At 35.9% G+C, this 23,739-nt stretch overlaps 1 protein-coding gene across 6 annotated transcripts in view; it reads left to right on the plus strand.

The window, feature by feature from the left end:
• The window catches only part of LOC138736914 (PC3-like endoprotease variant B), a 1,109,211-nt gene that overhangs the window by 1,012,610 nt on the left and 72,862 nt on the right, over window positions 1-23,739 (plus strand). For 5 of the 6 annotated variants that reach the window (XM_069887110.1, XM_069887113.1, XM_069887115.1 and 2 more), the window contains 2 exons: window positions 6,958-7,072; window positions 21,468-21,600. In XM_069887110.1, coding sequence (XP_069743211.1) covers window positions 6,958-7,072; window positions 21,468-21,600 — 248 coding nt within the window. Of the gene's footprint in view, window positions 1-6,957; window positions 7,073-21,467; window positions 21,601-21,692; window positions 22,193-23,739 lie in introns of those variants that run through there. The other variant, XM_069887111.1, reaches the window with a different exon arrangement.

Consider the following 23,739-nt stretch of genomic DNA (forward strand, 5'->3'; position numbering starts at 1 on the left):
ATAATATAAGAGACAAAAAATTAGGACTAAAATTAGACAGAGCCCAAATAAGATTCATTATGATAGCGGTAGCAGTAGCAAGAAAGTGTATTATGACAACTTGGAAAATGGAAACAAGACTTAAAATACAACAGTGGTACAGAAATGAACAAGTGTATTCCATTAGAAAACATTACATACAATCTGAAAGACAAATATACATTTTTCGAACAAATTTGGGAACCTTACATAAAATGTTAGAGAATGCCGACCACAGACCTCCATCTCTTAAAATGACATGATTATGAGCTCGATAAGATTTAAATATGTAAAAGTGGACGATACGACTTCTTTACTTTTTGTTACTTCTTTGTTTTATGTGTTTTATTATTTATTGGTTTTTTAAGTGACTGGGGAGGGGGGAGGGATGAAAGGGGGAAAAGGGTGGGGAAAAAAGAGGAAATGTCACTGTGTATATATTAGTGATGGTCATTTGTGAATGTTGTTGTTGATATGATTCATGGTGCAAGAAAATTTTTTTAAAAGTTAATAGTAATAAGATAAAATTTGATGCTGTTTTTATGTTTAAAGATAATTAAAAGCAACTTTTGTTTAAGTAACCATTTGTCTTGGTGAATATCTATTGCTGTTGGGTTTTGGGGTCCTCTGGCCTCGTAACAGTAGCATGGAATAAATTGTGTTTTTGAGCTACTTACTATGCCACTCATTTAACACAGACCACTAAATTTATTTTAGTTATTTAAACAGAGTGCAATATGATAAAGCCCATCTTCAGAAGTTGAACAGCGTGTGAATCATGTTTATGGCAATTTATGTGCCAAATGTCATGCTAATATTCCCCAAATAATTTTCCTTTTGAGTGTTTAGTGCGGAAATTGTGATTTGTATTTTGAATAATTAATCAAGCGAAACTTCATTGCCTAATCTCTCCTAAACTCCTCCATTCCTTATCCTCTAATCACCAACTCAATTTATCCCATTTCCCAACACCTTTTCTGGACATCCACCTGCCTACCCTCTTCAACTTCTACCCCCGGGGGGCATGGCAAGATGGCGTAGAGTCTAGACCTGCAATCTCAACCTCTCTGGCCTGACTTTTAAATACCCATTTTTTAACCCTTTGTTTCCAAGTTTAAACTTTTTAAATTTTAGTTTAAAGTATTAAGGAATTGTTATGGCCACTAATGGTAAGAAGACTAAATCTCAAGTTCAAAAGAAGATACATTTTCAAAGTGCTGAAGATCTGGGGCCTAGACGACTTGAAACAGCACCAGGCTCAATTTCTTCATTGCCTAAATCCCAAAGATCGCCTGTGGAGGCTGAAAGAAAACCTATTACTCACCAAATGAAGGATTGGATGAGAAAACAACAAGATGCGGGGGGAGATCAGCGGCGACCCCCTGAAGAAGTCGAGGTGCCATCGCTGGGAGTCCAGACCTGCAGTAAAAAATTTTAAAGGCCTTCTGTTGAATTGCAGCAGGAGCTGCAGTTAGCTTGTTCTGCCACTATGTCAGAGAGAGAGAGAGAGAGAGAGAGAGAGAGAGAGAGAGAGAGAGAGAGAGAGAGAGAACAGAGCTGAGTTTTACTGATTTACAGTGTACGCAATTGAATGCAGTTATTCAAGCTGTTATAAAACCTTTGTTAACATCTCTGATGAATGAAATGGTTCAGATGAATGCTGGTATAAGTTCAGGAATAAATATGGTTAGGACACGTGTGGATGCATCTTATGAAGAATTTAAAAAATTTCAGACTGCTTTTGTGGACTGTAAATAACAAGCAACTTCTAACACAGAAAAAGTGTTGAAGGTGGAAAAATCAGTCATAGAATTAGAAGATCGTGAGAAGGAGCTAGAAAGAAAAATAGATTATTTAGAAAATCAAAGCAGAAGGAAAAATGTGAAAATTGTTGGTTTGCCAGACGGTATAGAAGGACAAGACCCTCTTCGTTTCTTTAAAGACTGGATTCTGCAAATATTAGGGCAACAATTTTTCCACGGGGGATTGGCACGGAAAGAGCCCATAGAGCTTTAAGAAGAATACCCTCAGCTGGTCAACCCCCGAGACCGGTAATAATTCAATGTCTGAGTTATTTGGATAGAGAAGCAATACTTCGCTTTGCAGTACAAAATGCGAGATAATGACAAACCCCATTATTGATTCCGAATAGTAGAGTCTTTTTTTTAATCCTGATCTGAATCAAGATGTTATTCAACATCAACGTCGATTTAATCCAGTTAAAGAAGTTTTGTGGCGTAAAGGTTATAAGTCTACTTTTCGTTACTCTGCAGTGTTGAAGGTCTTTTACGGAGACTATCAATTTCGGTTTTTTGAAACTGATTGTGAAGCAATGATTTTTGCTGACTCATTGCCAGATTTAAGAGGACAAAAATGTAGTCCACCATTATCTCCTAAAGGAGAATTTGGTAGCTCTGAAAATGGAAGAAATGGCAGAAATGGGAAAAATGGGAATGGAAAGAGTCCACCTCCTTCTGAAATGAGATCTTTGAGATTGGAGTCTTTTGGATGAAAAGAAGAATTTTCTTATTTTATTTTTTCTCTTGTTATTATGATACTTGGATGTTACTGATTGTTTGGGTGGGGAGGGGGAGATTTGCACTAAGTTCTTTATTAGACATCAGCCAATTTTTGTTTAGGGGATTACTACTTTTGGTAGTTTTTTTTTGGGGGGGGATTTTTTATTTTTTATTTTTATTGTTTTTTTTTTCATTTTTAATTTGTGATTTTTTTATTGGAGGGTCTATATACATTGATTTGAGTTTTTATATAAAGGTATTATTGGTATTAAGTAATAATAGTAGATATGTCAAAGTTGAGGTTTGCTACTTTTAATGTTCAAGGATTAAATAGTCCGATTAAGCGTAAGCGAGTCTTGGCGTATATTAAGAAAATGAAAATTGATATTGCCTCTTTACAAGAAACACATTTGAATGTGAAGGAAAGTTAAATTAAAAAGAGATTGGGTTGGGCATGTATATTTTTCTTCATTTAATTCTAGAGCTAAAGGTGTAGCAATTTTGATACATAAAAAATTATCTTTTGAATCACAATCAATGGAGGAAAAGGCAAGATGTATTCTTAAATTGAATTGTAAGATTTTTAGTGTATTTTTTAATTTACTTAATATTTATGCTCCAAATGCAAATCATGAAGTATTTATTTTGGATCCATTTTTATGTTTGGGTCAAACATAATATTATGATTGATAATATTTTAGTTGGTGGTAATTTTAATTGTGTTTTGGAACCTTTATTAGATAAATCTCCGAAGAAAGTTAAAAAATCCAAGATGGCAATCCAGGTCCAAGCATTGATGAAAGATCTTAATTTAGTAGATATTTGGAGATGTCTTAATTCGACAGAGAAAGATTTCTCCTTTTATTCACCTAGACATGAATCGTTTTCAAGGATTGACTTCTTTATAGTATCGGCATATTTACAAGGGAAAATACAACAAGCGGAATATAAAAGTAGGGTGATTTCAGATCATTCTCTGTTATATTTTACATATGAAACTTCTGATAAAATTCAAATAGCTTATCATTGGAGATTTAATACAATGTTGTTTAAAAATATGGAATTTATTGATTTTTTGAAAAAAACATTAATTTTTTTTTGAAAGAATATTCTAAATTTGTTCAAAGTAAGTTTGTATTATGGGATGCTATAAAGCCTATTTGAGAGGACAAATAATTAGTTATACTTCTAAAATAAAAAAGAATCGATTAAATCAGTCTTGAATTAGAGAAACAGATCGATGAGTTAGAAAAGGAATTTCAGAAAGATGCTACGGAAGATCAGAAAATAGAATTATCTAGGCTGAAATTGAAATACCTTGCAATCTTATCAATTTGAATGTGTGATTAATAGGTCTAAACAACAGTATTACGAATGGGGAGAGAAAGCACACAAGGTATTGGCATGGTAATTAAAGAAAGAACAGATATCGAGGACTATTAATGCTGTTAAACGGAATTTTCTTATTACTTATAAACCTCGTGAGATTAATGATGAATTTTATTCATTTTATAAAAAGTTATATGCATCTGAAGGAAAACAGGAAACTGAATTGATTGATTTTTTTTAATCACAGTTGAATGTACCAATATTAGAGGATGGAGATATACAGGAGTTAGAAGAACCATTCACTGATTCAGAAATTAAAATGGCTATGCTGGAAATGCCAAATGGTAAATCGCCTTGTGATGATGAATTTTCGGTTGAATTTTATAAAATTTTTAACGATGATTTATCTACAGTGTTTGGGGATGTATTACATCAAGTTGGAGAACACTATGATTTACCTGAGTCTTGTTCTAGTGCTTTAATTACAGTAATTCCTAAAAAAGGTAGAGATCCTTTGAAAGTATCTTCATATAGACCAATTTCATTGTTAAATGTAGATTATAAAATAATAGCTAAAGTATTAGCGAATAGATTGGCTAAATTTTTACCAAAGTTGAATTTATAAAGAATAGATATGTTTCAGATAATATTTTGCGAGTGATTAGTTTGATTAATAGATTTCGATAATCTTCAGATCATCCGATGGTGATATCCTTAGATGCAGAAAAAGCATTTGATAGAGTTGAATGGAATTTTTTGTTTAAAGTTTTGGAGAAATTTAAGTTTGGTCCTTCTTTTATTGGTTGGATTAGGGCTTTATATAGTAAACCGGTAGCTAGAGTATTGACGAATGGTTTGATTTCAGAATCTTTTAAGTTAACTCGATCAACTTGTCAAGGTTGTCCTTTATCACCAGCTTTGTTTGCATTAGTGATTGAACCTTTAGCACAGTTGATAAGACAAAACACACAGATACAAGGTATGAAAGTTTTAGATGAAGAGTATAAAATTAATTTATTTGCTGATGACGTATTGGTGTATTTAATAAACCCAGCTCAGTCACTTTTACATTTGAAGGAATGTTTAATACAATATGGATGTCTTTCTGGATATAAAGTTAATTGGGAAAAAAGTAAAATATTACCGGTAAGTGAAGGAGATTATTCAGTTTATAAGAATATTATTAATTTGAAGCGGACTGAATGAATTAAATATCTGGATATAATTTTGAATGATAATTATCAATCTTTATATAAATCAAATTATGCTCCATTAATGAAAAAAATTAAAACTGATGTGATTAAATGGAAAGATTTACCTATTAATTTAATGGGAAGGATAAATACAATTAAGATGAATATCTTTCTGCGTATACAATATTTGTTTCAATATATTCCATATTTACTTGATAACATTTTTTTTTGAGATTTAAATAAAATGGTTAGGGAGTTTTTATGGAGGGGTAAATTTTCAAGAGTAGCTTTGAAAGAATTAACTTGGAAATATGAGTTAGGGGGACTACGTTTACCACATTTTCAAAATTATTATGAGGCAGCCCAATTTAAATTTATTAATTCATTGATGAGTTTGGTACGGCCTCCTAGTTAGGCTAAAATTGAGATGGCATGTATTTCTGAATTTGAAATACATCAATTTTTGTTTAGGTGGAATATAAATTTGTTACAACAATACAATATGCCTATACTAAAACATTTAATGAAGTTATGGATAAAGAAAAATAAAATGATAGGTTCTAGGGGTAAGATATTGGCTTTGACTCTGTTGTATAATAATCAACTTATTTCATTTTCATACATAATCAAAGTTTATTGCATTGGAGATTTAAAGGTGTGAAAAATTTGGGAGATTGTTTTAAAGAGGATAAGTTTTTATCTTTTAATCAGATGAGGGAAGATTTTGGTATTGATAAGAATTCTTTATTTCTTTATTATCAAATTCGATCTTTGGTAAAATGTATGTTTGGTAGAGATATGATTTTACCTAAAATGACTAAATTTGTGACTTCTCTTATGAAGTACCAGAGAAGAGTTATATTTCATTTATGTATCAAATATTACAGGATGGTATGGATAAAAAGGATTGGGATAGATCTAAAATTAAATGGGAAGCGGATATTGGTTTTACTTATTCTGAAGAGGATTGGTTAGATATCTGTTATGATAGTGTAACTACATTGATAAATGCACATTATGCAATGATTAATTACAATTTTTTACATCAATTATATTTGACACCTGAAAAATTTTAAAAATATGGTTTTAATGAATCAGATTTGTGATTTAGATGTGGTGATATGGTTAGAACTTTTTTCATGCTGTTTGGTCATGTATACATATACAATCTTTTTGGGAAAAAAATTCAATCATTTTTAGAATATCTGTATAAGATTAAAATAGTTTTAGATCCAACGGTATTTTTATTGGGTAGTTTGGAACCTCTGAAAGGCTTGGGATTAGATAAGTTTCAGCTTACTTTAGTATATTTAGCTTTATCTGTAGTGAAAAAATGTATTGCTAGTACATGGAAAGATACAAATATGATTGATATTAATAGATGGCATAATGAGATGAAATATTGTTTAATAATGGAAAAATTACACATGTTTTGCATGATAATTATAATTTTTTATTAATAAGTGGCTGTTATACAGAATATTTACATTTCAATTTATTTCAATTTATATTGATTAGATTTTAATATGTATATTTAACTTTTTTTATATTCTTTCTTTTTTCTTTTTTTTATGGCTCTCCTTAGGAGAGTTAGCTGAAGGGGGGGATCATTTCTTTTATTTTTTTTCTCTTTTTTATATATATTTTTAAAAAATGTTCATGTTTAATTGCTGTATATGTCATATATTATTTGTTTTTTGAATGGATAAATAAAGTTTAAAAAAAAACTTCCACCCCCCCCCCCCCCCCCCCCCGCCGGCCCCACCATGCCCCATCCGCTCAAATCCAAAGTCCCAGGTGGCACATTTTGCTTCATGCACTCCATAAAATAACCAGCCCTACATTACATTGAATAAAAGCTGTCAGTTATTCCTAATTAATTTTCTGTTATTGCTTAGGTATCGGATAACAAAAATACAGTAATTGACTGCATTCGATCCAACTATGAATCAAAAGCTGGTACAGTTCAACAATTCAAACTTGTCCTTTGGGGAACGTTCAAAAGTGACAAAGGTACATTTGGAATTCTTCAAGTTTTGAAAATGTATTTGTTCTTTAATTATGCTGCACAATACAAAGTTAAATATTTTTAGCTTGCTATTGGTTTCAAGCAATTGTTTGCGATATTTTGATTACTTAAAAAGGGAGACAGAGAAAGCTCAAAAATTGCCAATTAATCAAGAAAAATCTTGCTTGACAAACCTATTGGAATTATTTGAAGAAGTGACAAGCAGGCTTGATAAAGGAGATGTAGTGGATGTTGTGTATTTGGATTTTCAGAAGGCCTTTATTAAAGTGTCACACATGAGGTTACTTAACAAGAGCCCATGGTATAACAGGAAACATACTAGAGTGGATAGAGCATTGGCTGATTGGCAGGAAGCAGAATTGGAATACAGGGATCATATTCTGGTTGGCTTCTAGTTGCTAGTAGTGTTTTACAGGGGTCTGTGTTGGAGCCACTTTTTTATGTTGTATGATAATTATTTAGATGATGGAATAAGTGGCCTTGTGGCCAAGTTTTCAGATAAATGAAGGTAGGTGGAGGAGCAGGTAGCAGTGGGGATACAGGGAGGCTGCTGAAGGAACTAGATGGATTAGGATAATGGACAGAGAAGTGGTAAATGAAATACAATGTGGGAAAGTCATGCATTTTGGTAGAAAAACATAGGCAGACTTTTGTTTTTAAATGGGGAGAAAATTGAAAATACCCAGATACAAAGGAACTTGGCTATCCTAATGCAGGATACCCTGAAGGTAAACAGGTTGAGTCAGTGCTAAAGAAGGCAAATGCAATGCTGGCATTCATTTCAAGAGGAAGAGAATATAAGAGCAGAGATGTAATATTGAGGTTTTATAAGGCACAGGTGAGTATTGTGAGCAGTTTTGGGCTCCTCATTTAAGAAAGGAAGTCCAAAACGTTAGAGACGGTTCAAGGAGTTTCACAAGGATGATTCTGGGATTGAAAGGGTTACCATATGAGGAACGTCTGATGGCTCTTAAACTGTACTAGTTTGAATTTAGGAGAATTAGGGGGGGAATCTCACTGAAGCATTTCAAATGCTGAAAGGCATGGACAGTGTAGATGAAGAAAGGTTGTTTCCCATGGTGGGAGAGTCTAGAATAAGAGGGCTCAACTTCAGGATTGAAGGGCATTCACTCTGAACAGAGATGCGGAAGTGTTTCTTTACCCAGAGTGTGGTGAATCTGTGGAATTTGTTGTCACAGGTGCTGTGGAGGTCAAGTTGTTAGGTGTGTTTAAGGAAGAGATTGATTGATTCTTGATTACCCAGGGCATCAAAAGTTAAGGGGAGAAGTCCAGGCAGTGGGGCTGAGTGAGAAAATTAATCAGCTCACGATTGAATAGTGGGGAAGACTTCATGTGCTGAATAGCTTCTTTATGATCTAGGTCTTATCTTCTTCTTTTTCTTTGGCTTGGCTTCGCGGACGAAGATTTATGGAGGGGGTAAATGTCCACGTCAGCTGCAGGCTCGTTTGTGGCTGACAAGTCCGATGCGGGACAGGCAGACACGGTTGCAGCGGTTGCAGGGGAAAATTGGTTGGTTGGGGTTGGGTGTTGGGTCTTATGGTCTTACAATAAACCCCATGGTATCTAGCACCTATGGGAAATGGTAGTTTCCAGATAAGTGACTTTTCTGGTTGGTTGAGATTGTATGTTGCGTGATTGGCGAACTAACGGCATAGCACACCAATTTTAAACTTCAGTACTTTTTTTGCATGGAATATAGGAGTTGGGAGGTGATGTTGAGATTGTATAAGACGTTGGTGCGGCCTAATTTGGAGTTCTGTGTGCAGTTCTGGTCGCCTAATTATAGGAAGGATATAAACAGAGTGGAGAGAGAGCAGAGAAGGTTTACCAGAATGTTACCTGGGTTTAAGCATCTAGAGTATAGGGAAAGATTGGACAGATTAGGTCTTTATTCTTTGGAGCGTAGAAGGTTGAGAGGGGATTTGATAGAAGTATTTAAGATTATGAAAGGGATAGACAGAGTGGATGTGGATAGACTATTTCCGTTAAGAGGAGGAAAGATTAAAACAAGAGGACATGAGTTAAGAATTAAGGGGCAGAGGTTTAGAGGTAACATGAGGGGGAACTTCTTTACTCAGAGAGTGGTAGACGTGTGGAATGAGCTTCCGGGAGAAATAGTGGTGGTGGAGTCAATTGTATTATTTAAGAAAAGGTTGGACAGGTATATGGATGAGAAGAAGATGGAGGGTTATGGGCATTGTGCAGGGAGGTGGGACTAGAGAGGGGTGTTTGGTTCGGTGCGGACTAGAAGGGCCTAATGGCCTGTTTCCGTGCTGTAATTGTTATGTTATATATATATATATATATATATATATATATATGTTATTTTCCACAATTTGTTTTGCTCATTGCTTGAATTCTGGATAACAAGCATTTTACTGTATGAATATTGTTAATATCAATGACTCAATAATTGAATCACTGTTCATCATGGGATTATATCGCACATATGATGGCCCTCAGAAGAAACAAGTGTTTGCAGTCAGGTGAGCACCCTAACAGAACCAGAGAACTATTAAACACTACAGTACAGAAACAGACCCTTCGGCCCAATTAGGCTGTCCCAAATTATTATTCTGCCTACTTCCATTGACCTGCACCCAACAATAATCCTCCATAACCACCCCCCCCCCATCCATGCACTGAGCCAAGGTTATCAAAAATAAATAGAAGTACTGAACAATCAATTCACTTTGTGTTTTACTACCAAATGCATGTTTGCAAAACAGTCATTTCTGAAATGGTTGAAAGTGCAAGAAAAATAGAGGATTTCTATGCATGAACTTGAAGCGTATCCATTTCCTTGGTAATTCTGTAACTGCATTCCAGAATTATCTCATATTTATGTTTAACATGTTTTATTTATTTATTTTTCTGTTTCTTCAATAATTCATCAATGTACTTATTTGTACTCGAGTTAGAATGTTTATGTATGTCTCTGAATGTCAGAAATATTCACTTTTTTTCCCAACTTTGTGTCAATTGTCAAATCTTTAATAGCAATTTTGTGGGTGGATGATCTTCTTCTACCCATGTGACCTGAGTTACTCTGGAAATATCTACTGAGGTCTTGCCTCTTGTTGTTGAGAATGTGGCCACCTTAATCCAGCATGCACACAATGTAGGCTTTGAATAGGTTAAGTACAAATATTGTGCACTCCATAATGTTTGGGACAAAGAAACTTTATTCCTTTATTTGCCCCTGTGCTCCACAGTTTTAAATTTGTAATCAAACAATTCACATGTGATTAAAGAGGACATTCCAGATTTTATTCAAGGTTATTTGTATACATTTGGTTTGCCCATGTAGAATTACAGCACTTTTTATATATAGTTCCCCCGTTTCAGGGCACCATAATGTTTGAATCATTTGGGTTCACAGGTGTTTGTGAGTACTCAGGTATGTTCAATTGTTTTATTGGTACAGATATACAAGAGCTAGGCTTGCTTTTAAGGTTTTGATCACCTTTGGTGTTGTCGTTGCCATTTTTCAACTTGAGGACCAGGGTTGTGCGATTAAAGTCAAAGTCATCATTGTGAGGCTGAAAACCAAGAATAAAACAGAAAGAGCTATCACCAAAACCTTAGGATTACCAAAATTAGCTGCTTGAAACATCATTAAGAAGACATAGTGTACTAGTGAGCAAAGGGACTGGTAGGCCAAGGAAGACCTCCACGGCTTATGACAGAAGAATTCTCAAATGAAGGAAAATCTCTAAACACCTGTTTGACAGATCAGAAACACTCTTCAGGAAGCAGGTGAGGATGTGTCAAAGACTATTGTCTGCAGATGACTTCATGAACAAAAATGCAGAGTCTATACTGCAAGATGAAAATCACTAGTTAGCCACAGAAACAGGATGGCAGATTACAGTTCACCAAGAAGTATTTAAAAGAGCCTGCAGACTTATAAAGAAGGGAGGGGTTGGAGGGAGGGGTTCTCGATTTTTAAAATTTGGTATGATTGTTGATAGTTAAATATATTTAAAATGATAAATAAAATATTACAAAAAATGCCGGAAGAATTCTGGAAAATGGACAGATGAGACCAAAATTAAACTCTATCAGAGTGATGGCAAAAGTAAAGTGTGGAGGTGTAAAGATCCAACTCATCTGTGAAGTATGGTGGTGGGGATGTTACAGCCCAGTTATGTATGGCTGCCACAGGCACTGGTGCACTTATCTTCATTGATGGCAGTAGCAAAATGAATTCTGAGCTGTATAGAAACATCTGCACAAGTTCAAACAAATGGCTCCAAACTCATTGGAAGCAAGACAATAATCCCAAACATACTGTGAAAGCAACAATTGGAAAATTGTTGAATAGCCAAGTCACTCACCCAATCCGAATCCAACTGAGCATGCCTTCCATATGCTGAAAGAAAACTTAAGGGAATGATCCACCAAAACAAGCAGGAGCCGAAGATGGCTGTAGTAGAGGCTTGGCGTAGCATTATCAAAGAAGATACTCAGCATCTGGTGATAACTATGAATGACAGACTTCAAGTAGTCATTGCATGCAAGGGATATGAAGTACAAAACATGACTATTTTAATATACAGGTAGTCATCGACTTCTGACCTACACAAGTTTCGTCCACTCGCACATACGACCAATTTTTAAAAAATCTTTATTAAAACTACTGTACAAGTACATATTTTGTATTAAAAGTACTGAATACAGTGGTTCCCGCTCCCCACAGCAGCCCTGTAGGACACTATCAGTAACCACAAATACTAGGCTGAGGGAATGAAAGGCTTTAATATACAGAAGAATCTTGCTACCCCGGATCCAGGTATAGGAATGGATGGAAGGGAGAGGTGGCTTGACTTTTATGGCCCAGGACCATGGGGGAGGAGTCACAGGGCATGAGTCATCAGTGGGCGGGACAGCTGCTTATATTCAGTAGTCAACAATAACTATATACAATGGAGGAAACATATCACCACAAACCGAACGTCCCCATTCCCTGTTGGTACCCCAAGATCCCCATTCCTTTGCTGATTTTCAACTAAACCAGAGTTGCAACTAATCCTTCGGTCCCCAGTACGGTTGTAAGTCAGGGACTAGCTGTAGATATCATTCCTATCTCCCAAATATAATGGTGCCCTAAAATGAGGGAACTATATATAAAAAGTGCTGCAATTTCTACATGATCAAATCAAAATATAAACAAATAACTTTGAATAAAATCTGGAATGTGCATTTTAATCACGTGAATTGTTTGAACACAAATTTAAAACTGTGGAGCACAGGGGCAAATAAAGAGGGAAAAAGTCTCTTTGACCAAAACATTCTGGAGGGCACTGCATATCCTTGAGTTCAGTGAGAGAAAGATAGAGATATATATGTATGTAAACACCACCAAAGCAGATGATTAAGCTACAAGATCACAAAGAACTAAGCCCTAACAAGGAACATTCATGAATATGAGAAAGCTAAGGTAGGAAATTACAAAAGCTCTCTAAGTAATTGACAGTCCACTTTATATTGCTGAGATTGCACCACATGATTTTAGATAATTTACATGAACATTTGTTCCATGAATCATTTTTGAAAAGAAAGCTGATTTTTATTGTTACACTCATGTTCTATTTTCACATAGACCTCACACAGTGTCAATGGAAAATTTTCCGATGTAAAGACTGATTGTCAATTCACCTTTATAATTACACAAGAGGGCACAACCAGGATTCAAGGACATCTGCCTAGAACAATTTATTTAGCCAGAGGGTGATAAATCTGTGGAATTTATTGCCACAGGCAGTTGTGGAGGTGTATTTGTGTGATTGGGTGTATTTAAGGCAGAGATTGATAGTTTCTTAATTAGTCAAGAAGGTGGGGAAGTGGGACTGAGTGAGAAAATGAGAAAATGAGAGAGAAAATTAAATGGTGGGGGAGATTTGATGGGCTGGATGGCCTTTTTCTGTTCCTATGGACATGGTCTCTTAAACTTTCCCACTTTCAGGAGAAAATCTCAGCTTCTCCTGCATTTCTCTGAACCATATCCATCATTCTGGAATATTTGTCACAAGTTGATTAACTATTATCTGCATGACATTCACAATACCCTGACCATCTCAACCCACACACACACACACACACACACACACACACACACACACACACACACACACACACACACACACACACACACACACACACACACACACACACACACACACACACACACACACAACACACACCTCCCCACCCCAACCTCCATTTGCAGAATCGGTGTCAAGATTTTAATTATGATTTTGAAGAATTGAACAAAATTCCTCATTTTAAAGAGATGGAAAATTGGGAAGACTAAAATACAGGTAGTGGATTATTAAAACATTGATATGAAAGGAGAAAATTAGAAAATAAAGCAAGGACAGTTTTTCCAGAGTAAATGGAAATTATTAACTATCAATGCCAAAATTCTCAGATTACACACTCTATTTGAATTTGAGACCCTGAGCCTGGACCACCATAGTTGGTCTGATGTTTGAATTTTTAAATCCATACCATACTTCTTCATCAACTTCCGTGCTTCCCCAATAGTCCAAAAATGTGTGAACTGGCATTTGCTAGGTTTTTAACTGGAGACAGTTTGTGTAACTAGAGGCTGGATTCTACATTCTCACTACCCAATATCAGCACCATTAAAGTCTCATGTTGCAACTCTATATTTGATTGGGAAACTCCCCTCTAATGCAGCAAAATTGCAGCTTTTTTGAGGAAATCAGAACCCATAATATGGTCAAATTTGCTAATTAATCAGAGGTGCAGCCATATTTTTCTATTATTTTGCCTTCAATTACCTATTGGAAAATCAACCTAGTTATGTAAGCAAAAATAGGGGGTGTTGTGGATAGTGAGGCAGCTTTTCTTGGACTGCAGAAGGATTTGGGCTGCTTAGAAGAGTGGGCTGACAGGTGGCGGATGGAGTTTAATATAGATAAGTGTGAAGTGCTTCATTTTGGAAGTAATAATCAAAACAGGACACACATAGTAAATGGGAGGGCATTGAGGAATGCAGTGGAAGAGAAAGATCTAGGAATAATGGTTCATCATTCTTTGAAGGTGGTGTCTCATGTAGGTAGGGTGGTATAGAAGGATTTTGCTATGCTGGCCTTTATAAATCATCGCATAAAATATAGGAGCTGGGAGGTGATGTTGAGACTGCTTAAGGCATTTGTGAGGCCAAGTTTGGAATATTGTGTGCAGTTCTGGTCTCCAAATTATAGGAAGGTTATCAATAAGGTAGAGAGGGTGCAGAGAGATATACTAAAATGTTGCATGGATTGCAGTATTTAGAATATGGAGAAAGATTGAGTAGACTGGGTCTTTATTCATTGGAGCGTAGAAGATTGAGAGGGGATTTGATAGAGGTATATAAAATTATGAGGGGAATAGATAGAGTAATGTGAATAGGCTCTTCCCATTGATGGTAGGGGAGATTGGAATGAGGGGTCATAAGTTAAGGGTTAGGGGGCAAAATTTTAGGAGTAACATACAAGGAAGCTTCTTTACTCAGAGAGTGGTGGCTGAGTGGAATGACCTTCCGGAAGAGGTAGTTGCGGCAGGGTCAATTCTGTCATTTAAGTGGAGATTGGATGAGTACATGGATGTGAGGGGGTTGGAGGGTTATGGGCAGGGAGCAGGTAAGTGGAACTAGTGGAGTTTCACTTAAATCAGTGCAGACTAGAAGGGCTGATGTGGCCTGTTTCCGTACTGTAATTGTTATATGTAAAGTAGGCTATTCAAGTCTTTGGCTGTACCAATGTTCAATACCAATGTCACTCAGTCCATTCACTGACACCGAGACTTATTTGAAAATAATCTATTTCCACACCCCTCCCCCCCTCACCCCCCATAGCCTTCGTTGTCTTGTTTCAAAAGTGGTCCCACTTTTCTGAAATTGTTCCTTTTACATTTCATATTTAACTGTCAAAAGAGAAGTATGGAAATATTATGACATGGTGCAGAAGGAGGGAATTTGGTTCATCGTCTGTGCCAGCTTTCTGTTAAGTAACCCAATAGCCAGCATTTCCTGCAGCTCCACTAATTACTTTTTCAACTGTTCATCCAATTCCCATGCAGAGAAGTCTTTGGAGCATCATTCCTGTAACAGGAACACTTTTTCAATGAGGACTTTGTGATAGAGCAACATAAAAGATAGTTTCATGGCATACTGTCTATTGTAGCAATAGTCATGCCCTTACATGGATTTATTTACTTCAGATCTCTCAAATTAATGTTGATTTTGTTCATAGCTTTCAAATGTAAAAATAAAACAATTTATGATAAGTTTCACCTTCCCGACATTGAAACAATTGAGGAAGGGAAACCAAAGGGAAACAATTAAGCAAATATAGGCATTAACATTTAAGCCATAGTAAAGTTTTAATTACATTTAAGTACATTATGAGAATAAAATGTGACAAGGACCTCTGACTCCAGCAGTAAAATCAAAACTAGGTCAAAGAATTCAGGGGAGCTTAATAATTGACCTGTTGATTGACATATACAATTTGACATTTGAGGTGAATCTCAGGCAGCCATCAGCATCATGTGGATAATTTTACAACCTTCTCAGTTTAACATGCCTTTCAGGAATTCCAGTGTTTGTGGCGCATGAATTTCTTAGCAGTGGAAATGACAAATAACACTTGTTTTATCAGTCTTTGCAACATACACCTGCAGGAGGTGAGGCTCCCTACCAAAGATGTATAATTGTAAACTCACCCTTGCAGTATCATCTCGACAGCAACATGAGATCATTGCATTTAGACATCTGAGTTTGAATTTAAAGCATAGCTGTATTATAAAGTACCTTATTGTATCTCTCAGAAATATCTCCCATGTATTCATATGCAATTTACTTGACTGAATACTATTATGAGGGTGTTTGGTTAAATAATACATGTCTCCCTCAAGTCTTTTCTTAAACATTGATAACCATTTTGGAGCTCTCAAAACCAACTCCAATATTTCATTATCTTTGCTGCCAATAGGGATCCGTGGGTTAATATATGAGGAACATTTGATGACTCAGGTGAGGGGAGATCATTAAAATCTAACAAGTATTAAAAAGGCTAGATAGGGTAGAGATGGAGAAGATGTTTCCAGTAGTGGGAGAGTCCAGGACAAGAAGGCACATCACCAGAATAAAGAGATGTCTCTTTTGCCAGAGGGCAGTGTTTGTTGCCACAGAGTCCTTGAGTATATTTAAAGCGGATCTTGATTAATATGGGTACCAAGAGTTATGGGGAAAAGGCAGGAAAATGGAGTTAAGAAGGAAAATTGCATCAGACATGTGCGAATGGCGGAGCAGATTCGATGGCCAAGTAGCCTAATTTTTCTCCTACGCTTTCTGGTCTTATGAGGGGCAGGATCTCAGTGGAACAGTGTCTGAGCCCCTGTAGCCCCGCTATATCCCAGTACTCAACTGAAGGATGCGAAAGCTGTGCTTACCTCTGGCCCAAATAAATGTGGGCAGGCAGGGACCATAGACTATGAGTCCATACAACATGCAGCCTCCCCCCCCCCCAACCCCCTAAACTCACCTAACTGAAGCCACCTCTGATAGTTCAGCATTTCTCCAGTTTCCATCCTGTTCCTTGGAAGTTGTCACTTGTGAACTGCATTGAATGAATTAAGTGAAATTGTCTGGGGAAATCTTTAGCTGCTCTCTTTCAACACTATCTCTGGTGAATAATAACAAAGTAAATGTAATAAGCCAATACTTTCATGTTCTTGATAAATGATACCAACATGGATGTGGGGAATTAATTAGAATTGTTGGAAAGAGAATGAAGCTTAAATAAAAGCAGCGGGAGATACATATTTCACAGTAATATTTATGATATTATTTCAGGATTTTGATCTACTCATCACTGATTTATCTCTGAGATGGGGAAAATATAAAATATTTAACAGAACATAAACTCATGATGGGTTAATTTAAAATCTAGTATTAACTGATTCTTACCCTCATAGATTCAGTGACTACCAGTTGAATTACTAAAATAATAAAATTAATACTCTGAGGGAGAGAAAGTTTGAGCAGATTTGACTTTTCTGTATCTGTTTCTGATGTTTGATGTCCCATTTAACATGCTTCTCTTTATATTCTGCTTAAATATTCTGTCCAATTCCTTGAGATATGATCACATTCCAAGGAGATTATATTGATTTATTTAAGTATAATGTAAATAAGTGATCTTAAGCTTGAGTCAAATTCATCTGGAAATTCAAAAGCAAATATTAATTTACCTCATAGACTAAAGCACTTCAAGAAAGTGGTGCATTCTGATTTTCTCAATGTAATCTGAAAATAATACAGAAAATGCAGGAAAATTCAACAGGTTAGGAAATAATGAAGGATCCCAGACTTGAAAAATTAACTAACTTTGCACAGATGCTGTCTGACCTGATCAGTGTTTCCTGAATTTTCAGTTTTCATTTCAGATTTCCAATTATGTCTTGATTTTCAGTTTTGATTCAGTCAGTGATACTTTTTTTGTCACCAACAGTATTACATATGGACCATAAACATATGGGTATTAGCATATGGTGAATTGGGTGATCCCTCTATACTCAATAATTGTGTTGTATAATACAACTTACATTAATACAGTAGCCAAGAAAAGACATTCAAGAATATTGGTGCATTATTTTGCTACCAGCCGAAGTAGTGAATGCAGACTCAATTTTGACATTTGAGAAACATTTGGATAGTTACATAGAGGAGAGGGGTATGGAGGGCTATGGCCCAGGTGCAGGTCATTAGAACTTGGTCAAGTTATAGTTTGGCTAAGACTAGATGAACCAAAAGCCTTGTTCCTATGCTGCAGTGTCATATGGTTTTATATGGTTCTATAAACATACTCACTTCAATTGTTCCTGTCTGATGTTTTTTATGAAGTCATTAATGGGTGTTTTACATTAATGTAAATATATAGTTTGCAGTAATATAAAATAAATTTATTTTTATATTAATGTGATACTGTATATATGGTCAGCACAATGCTTTTACTGTGCCAGTGATTGGGACCAGGATTAGAATCCTACGCTGTCTGTAAGGAGTTTGTTTGTTCTCCCTTTGTCTGCATGGGCTTTCCCTGGGAGCTTCAGTTTGCTCCCACCATTCAAAATGTACTAGGGCTGTAGGTCAATCAGGTGTACTTGGGTGGCACAGGCTCGTGGGCCCAAAAGAGTCTGTTATCTTGCTGTATGTCTAAATTTAAAATTTAATTTAAATAATGGCAATTGAGAAGTAGATCGTGCATATGATAACTTTAATTTTCAATCCCACAATTCCCATTTTTCTTGTGCTAGTCATTCATTGAAGTCTTCATTCAAAAAGAAAACATAACCAGTATCAATCATATCAAAGTCACAGTGGTAGGACTTAGGGTGGCAATCAGAATGTTGTACTTTTTAAATAGGTAAAGATAAATTTGAAAAGATTGCTGATTATAAAATCCTCACATTTCTTGTGAACCAGATTCCATATGAAATGCCATCTACCCATTGTTGATTATAAACATTTAAAGAATCTCTCCAAATTTATGGTCATCAGAATATTTTTTTATTTGAAGTCACCTGTGAACCGATTCAGTGATCAGAAAAACAGAAAAATAATTATCCTAATATTCTTGTAAAGCAGGTGGTTACATTTGTAGGAATTTGTTTGAGTGTTAATTTGATCAATTAGTAATTTTTCCAAACCAAAAACATTTTTTATAAATTTTATTTATAAATTTAGAAACACACAAAAAAAGCACATAATGAAAAATAATTCAAATCAATACAAATACATGTGACACATGAAAAGAAAAGATAAGAATGCCTTCCTATATACCACCCCCTTTCAATCCCCCTACAAAAAAAAAGAGAGTAAGAAAGGGACAAGTGACCCTTAACACTGGTACCTATTGCTTAAATATTTCTTATATACTGAGACCTTAAGGAGAAAGGAAATGTCAGATCCTCAATTAAATATTAACACCTATATTTTGTAATTAAGGGCTCCATATCTTCCAAAATATATATTTGTCTCTTAAATTATAAGTAATTTTCTCAAGTGGTATACAACTCCAAACTCCAGCATGCCATCTTTCTAAACTCAAATCCGTGTCAGACTTCCAAAAACCAAAAACATGAAATGTAAACCAGTGAAGGAATTCTTCAGCTAATAGTTTATTCTTGTTCACTTGGCTTTCTTCCTACTAATTTTCACCACAATTTTCTGCTTTCATTTATTTTCCCTTAAAATAGTTAGTTCTATGTGATGTTCATAACAGTTAGTTTCCACCCAATGACTATTTTTCATCATTTAACCACAACCAACAGTTGGAGACAGATTTATTTTCACTGGCTATTTTTCATCAATTAATCGCACTAAAGAGTGTCAGTGCTTAATGAAGACAGAGTTGGCATAAAGGAAGGCAGTTGTGGTCATTGGAGTTCAAGTATCCTAATTCCTGGGGTCAGATTGCCTTAATTCAAGCATATTCAAATATTTCATCAGTGACCTTCCTTCCATCATAAGAGCAGAGGTAGGGATGATGGCTGAGGATTGCACTATACTCAACTCATTGTACATTTCTTCAGTAAGTGAAGCAGTTCATAACTGCATGCAGCAAGACATTTAGGATGGGCTGATAAGTGCCAAATAATAATTGTCTGAAGATGTGATTGTCTACAATAAAGAAAAGACCAACCAAATTTTAACCAATTCTCCAGGAGATTCATTGGTAATAGCTTCAGTGAATCTCCTAACCATCGACTTCGTGGGGTTCATAATTGAACAGAAAATCAATTGCACTTGCCACATAAGTAGCATGGCTACAAGTACAAAACCAGAAGCTGGATAACCTGCTGCAACTTACTCCCCTCATGATATATCAAATCCTTTTCAATATCTACAAGACATAAGTCAGGACTGTGATGGAATATTCCTTACTTGCCTGGATGAATGAGCTTCAACAATGCTCTAAAAGCCAAGCCAGGTCAAGATAGCTGATTCATCATCTAAAACATTCACTTGCTCCACCATTGGTGGACACTATGCAGCATTCTCAAAATGCATTCCTCTTATTTGTCCATGATTATTAAACCACAACCTTAATCTCAAAAGAAAGACAGGTGTGGGAATGTTCACTGGAATGCCATCTCCTGCAGGTTCCATTCCAAATTACACATGATCCTGTCTTCAAAATATACTACTATCTTGTCATGATCACTGTATCTAAATACTGAAGCTCATTACCTAAAAGCACCATGGGAATACCTTTAGATGAAGGACAACAGTAGTTTGTAAAGTCAACTAACCGCCATCTTCTCAAGGACAATTGGGGAAGAGAAATAAATGATGGGCTTGGCAGCAAACATCCAACTCCTGTAAACAAATAAAGACAAATGTTATTCCATTGGAGGAGTACCACATATAAACCAATATTCACACATAGATGTGCTTTCCAGCATGGAGTCACAGGTTATCATAGAGAAAAAAAAATTCAATTCACAATGTTCCATTCCAACTGAGAGGCATGAACATTATTTCTGATTCCCTTTTCTATCCTGATGGAAAGCAACTAATTAGAGAAACTCTCAGCATGGTACCTGGAGTTTTGCTTGTCTCCATAACTGAGCAACACACTGTTAGACCTGTTGAGCCCAAAGGAAAGGTTTGTCATTTCTGAATTTCCAACAAAAATATGAAACATTGCTTGTGTTAGGCAAGTTAAAAACTCCAAATCACATAGCAATATTCATTTCAACAACTGTGCTCTTCACCATAAAATATAGCTAAGTCTCATTTTTAGGTTTAAATTTATGCTGTAACTTTCACTTCCTCCTCTACCTGGACACTATGGCTATGTTTGGCAGTTGTGTAATGAGGCTACTCCAATGGGTCAATAATGTTCATAACTGTAGTATTCAACACAGATAAGGACCATCTTTCTTCAATGATGTCCAAAAAGGTGAACTTATAGAGATTAAGCAAGCAATAGAAGTTTGAAGGATTGAAATTCTCTCCTTCTGTCTCTCCCTCAACCACCACCCTCAATCCCAAAGTATTGGCAGCAGAGCCTTCAGCTATGAGAAACCCACTCTGAAATGTTTTGAGGATCTTGGTCTCGCAAATTCTCTCTCTTCTCACCATTCTTCTGTAGCAAGTCTTATGCAACCCTTCTAACCTCATCTTCCCTGGCTCAATATTCATTTTCTTCTATCTAATCTGGAATCACGTAGCAAAAAATTGTTACATCTAAGATAGTTTGTAAAGTAAAAGGGAGAGGATATCTAGTGCAAGAATTTGGAGTTAAATATTAAAGCTGACTTCTTGATTGTGCACAGTGTCAACTACAGATGGCTTTATGAGAGAAAGGTTCCAGAATAATGCAGTAAAACAGATGATTAAGGACCAATACATCTTGGAGAATAAAGCAAGAGTGGGTGTTCATGACATACCCAGATTTCCAAGTGCAAGGTATGCATTCTATTACTATCTATTCTAAAATGTTTTGATTTGCACAAAACACAATATTGAATTACTTCTCAATTATACAATTATATCACTAGGGAGAAAAATGGAGGAAGAGCAAAACAGAAAAAAAAGAGGAATCTGTCACTGACTACCTCCTGGGATTTATTTTTCTCTAGATACAACATTTTAGTTTTGATATGTGGCTTACTATGAGGCACGTAGTCAATGAGTATCTCAACTAAAAAGATAGACATTGCTAGGACAACATACTCTTTGTTTGGGAGCAGGAGATAGGAAATCAGAAAAGAACCGATTCTTATCATACAACATAACTATTCCAATCAAAACGTTTCCAATGCTTGACCTGATTCAGTCAAAAAAATGACAACAAATAGTCAGGAATGTTGTGCACATTGATTCACTAAGGAGATGTAAGTAAGTACAATTTTAAGAAGACCTGTGAGACCCTTCCTTCCTGTCAGACAGTCCTTAGTAAAGCAAGAGAGAATGTGTTTATCTTTGGGGAAAAAAATTGTTCACCATCAGATTTTGTTAACAAATTAGGAATTTTTAGGATATTGTTCATTAAAAACTTGAGCCAAGTTGCCGTTTTTTTTAATGTTTAGTTCATGTCAGAGAGAATTCATTTTTTGTCATTGTTGATTACATTTTCAAAATATTGGTAATACAGATTAAAGATTTATTTTTATTTCTTGCAAGTAAAAGACGACATACTGTAAATGGGGCACTTCTCTGCTGTTTCTTGGTAGAGGCAATCACATTTCTCATTGTAAAGTTCATTTAAATTAGCGGCCTGTCAAATATTACCTTCAACATCCATGTTACTTTCCATTAGGCCCAATAAAAATCCATTAGTATCACCCACATGTACATATTGTAGTGCAGAGTGTTAAAATCTCTATCTAAATATCCTTCTTGTCAAATTCTTTTTTTTAATTGAGTGTCTAGTAGATAACTGTTGAGTGTCCTAAAACTATTAATAAAAACCGTGGCATAGATTTCAGTGTGGAGGCATCCACAGTGGGAGCCCTCAGTAACAAGAAACCTAATACCTTGAGCATTTTCTCTTATGTTGGATTTCAATTAATTCCCCCACCTGGTTTCAATATAGTCTCACAAAACAGAGCTTTTCAGAGTGAGGAAGGGCCCTTCAGCCCAACATCCATGCTAACCAAGTTTCCCAACTAAGTTAATCCCATTTGCCTGCATTGGCCGATATCCTGAATCCCTTTCCTATCCAGATAGGACTGGTCTAACATCATAAAATTAATCATACCTTCTGCAGCTGGATTATCTTAGTATTCAAAGGCATCTATCAACGTGCAATCTACTCTTACTGAAGTAGTCTAGACAATGTAAGGGACACACAAAAATGCACCCAGAAATAGGTGACACAGCAGTGTCTGTGACCCAAGTTCAAGTTGACCTCCAGTCCTGTCTGTGTGGAATTTGCCTCTTCTCCTTGTGAGTGGACCACACAGAGTAAAATGGGTGAAGTTTCCTCCAACTTCCCAAAAACACATGGACTGGTAGGTGAACTGGACACTGCAGATTGCCCCCATTGTGCAGCTGAGTGACAGAATTGGGGAAGGACAATGCAAAGTTAATACAAATGTGGAGGGAATAAAATTGATTAGGATAGTATTCATGGGAATATGGATATGTGATGGTCAGCATTGAATAAGTGGGGCAAAGGGCCTATTTTTGTGCTCTCCATTCCCGTAATTCTAAGATGCTATCCAGGTGCCTCATATCATTGAATATTCCCAAACATATTGAACCCGGGGCTTTTTTTCTTAAGACTAGACCCAAGAGCCAGACAAGAAACCGGAAAAGAAAGTTGTAACATGAATACAAAGTAGGATTATCAACTCAATTGTATCTATTGTGTTGGTGAACTTACAGTCGCATTCTCAGCTGTGGGGTGAAAGTGCAAGGAATGTAAAGATTAGCCATAATGACTCAGGACATTAGTTTCCCCAAATGTTGGAGCAGAGATGCTATGTTTGAGGAAGGCCACAGATGTCTGCCAGCGATACTTGCCCTGTGACATACACTCAGCAATGCCTGACAGAGGAGTACTTTGTACTGATAGAAAGTGAGGCCTCATATTTCTAAAAC

This window comes from Narcine bancroftii, chromosome 6, assembly GCF_036971445.1.
Source record: "Narcine bancroftii isolate sNarBan1 chromosome 6, sNarBan1.hap1, whole genome shotgun sequence".
NCBI lineage: Eukaryota > Metazoa > Chordata > Chondrichthyes > Torpediniformes > Narcinidae > Narcine > Narcine bancroftii.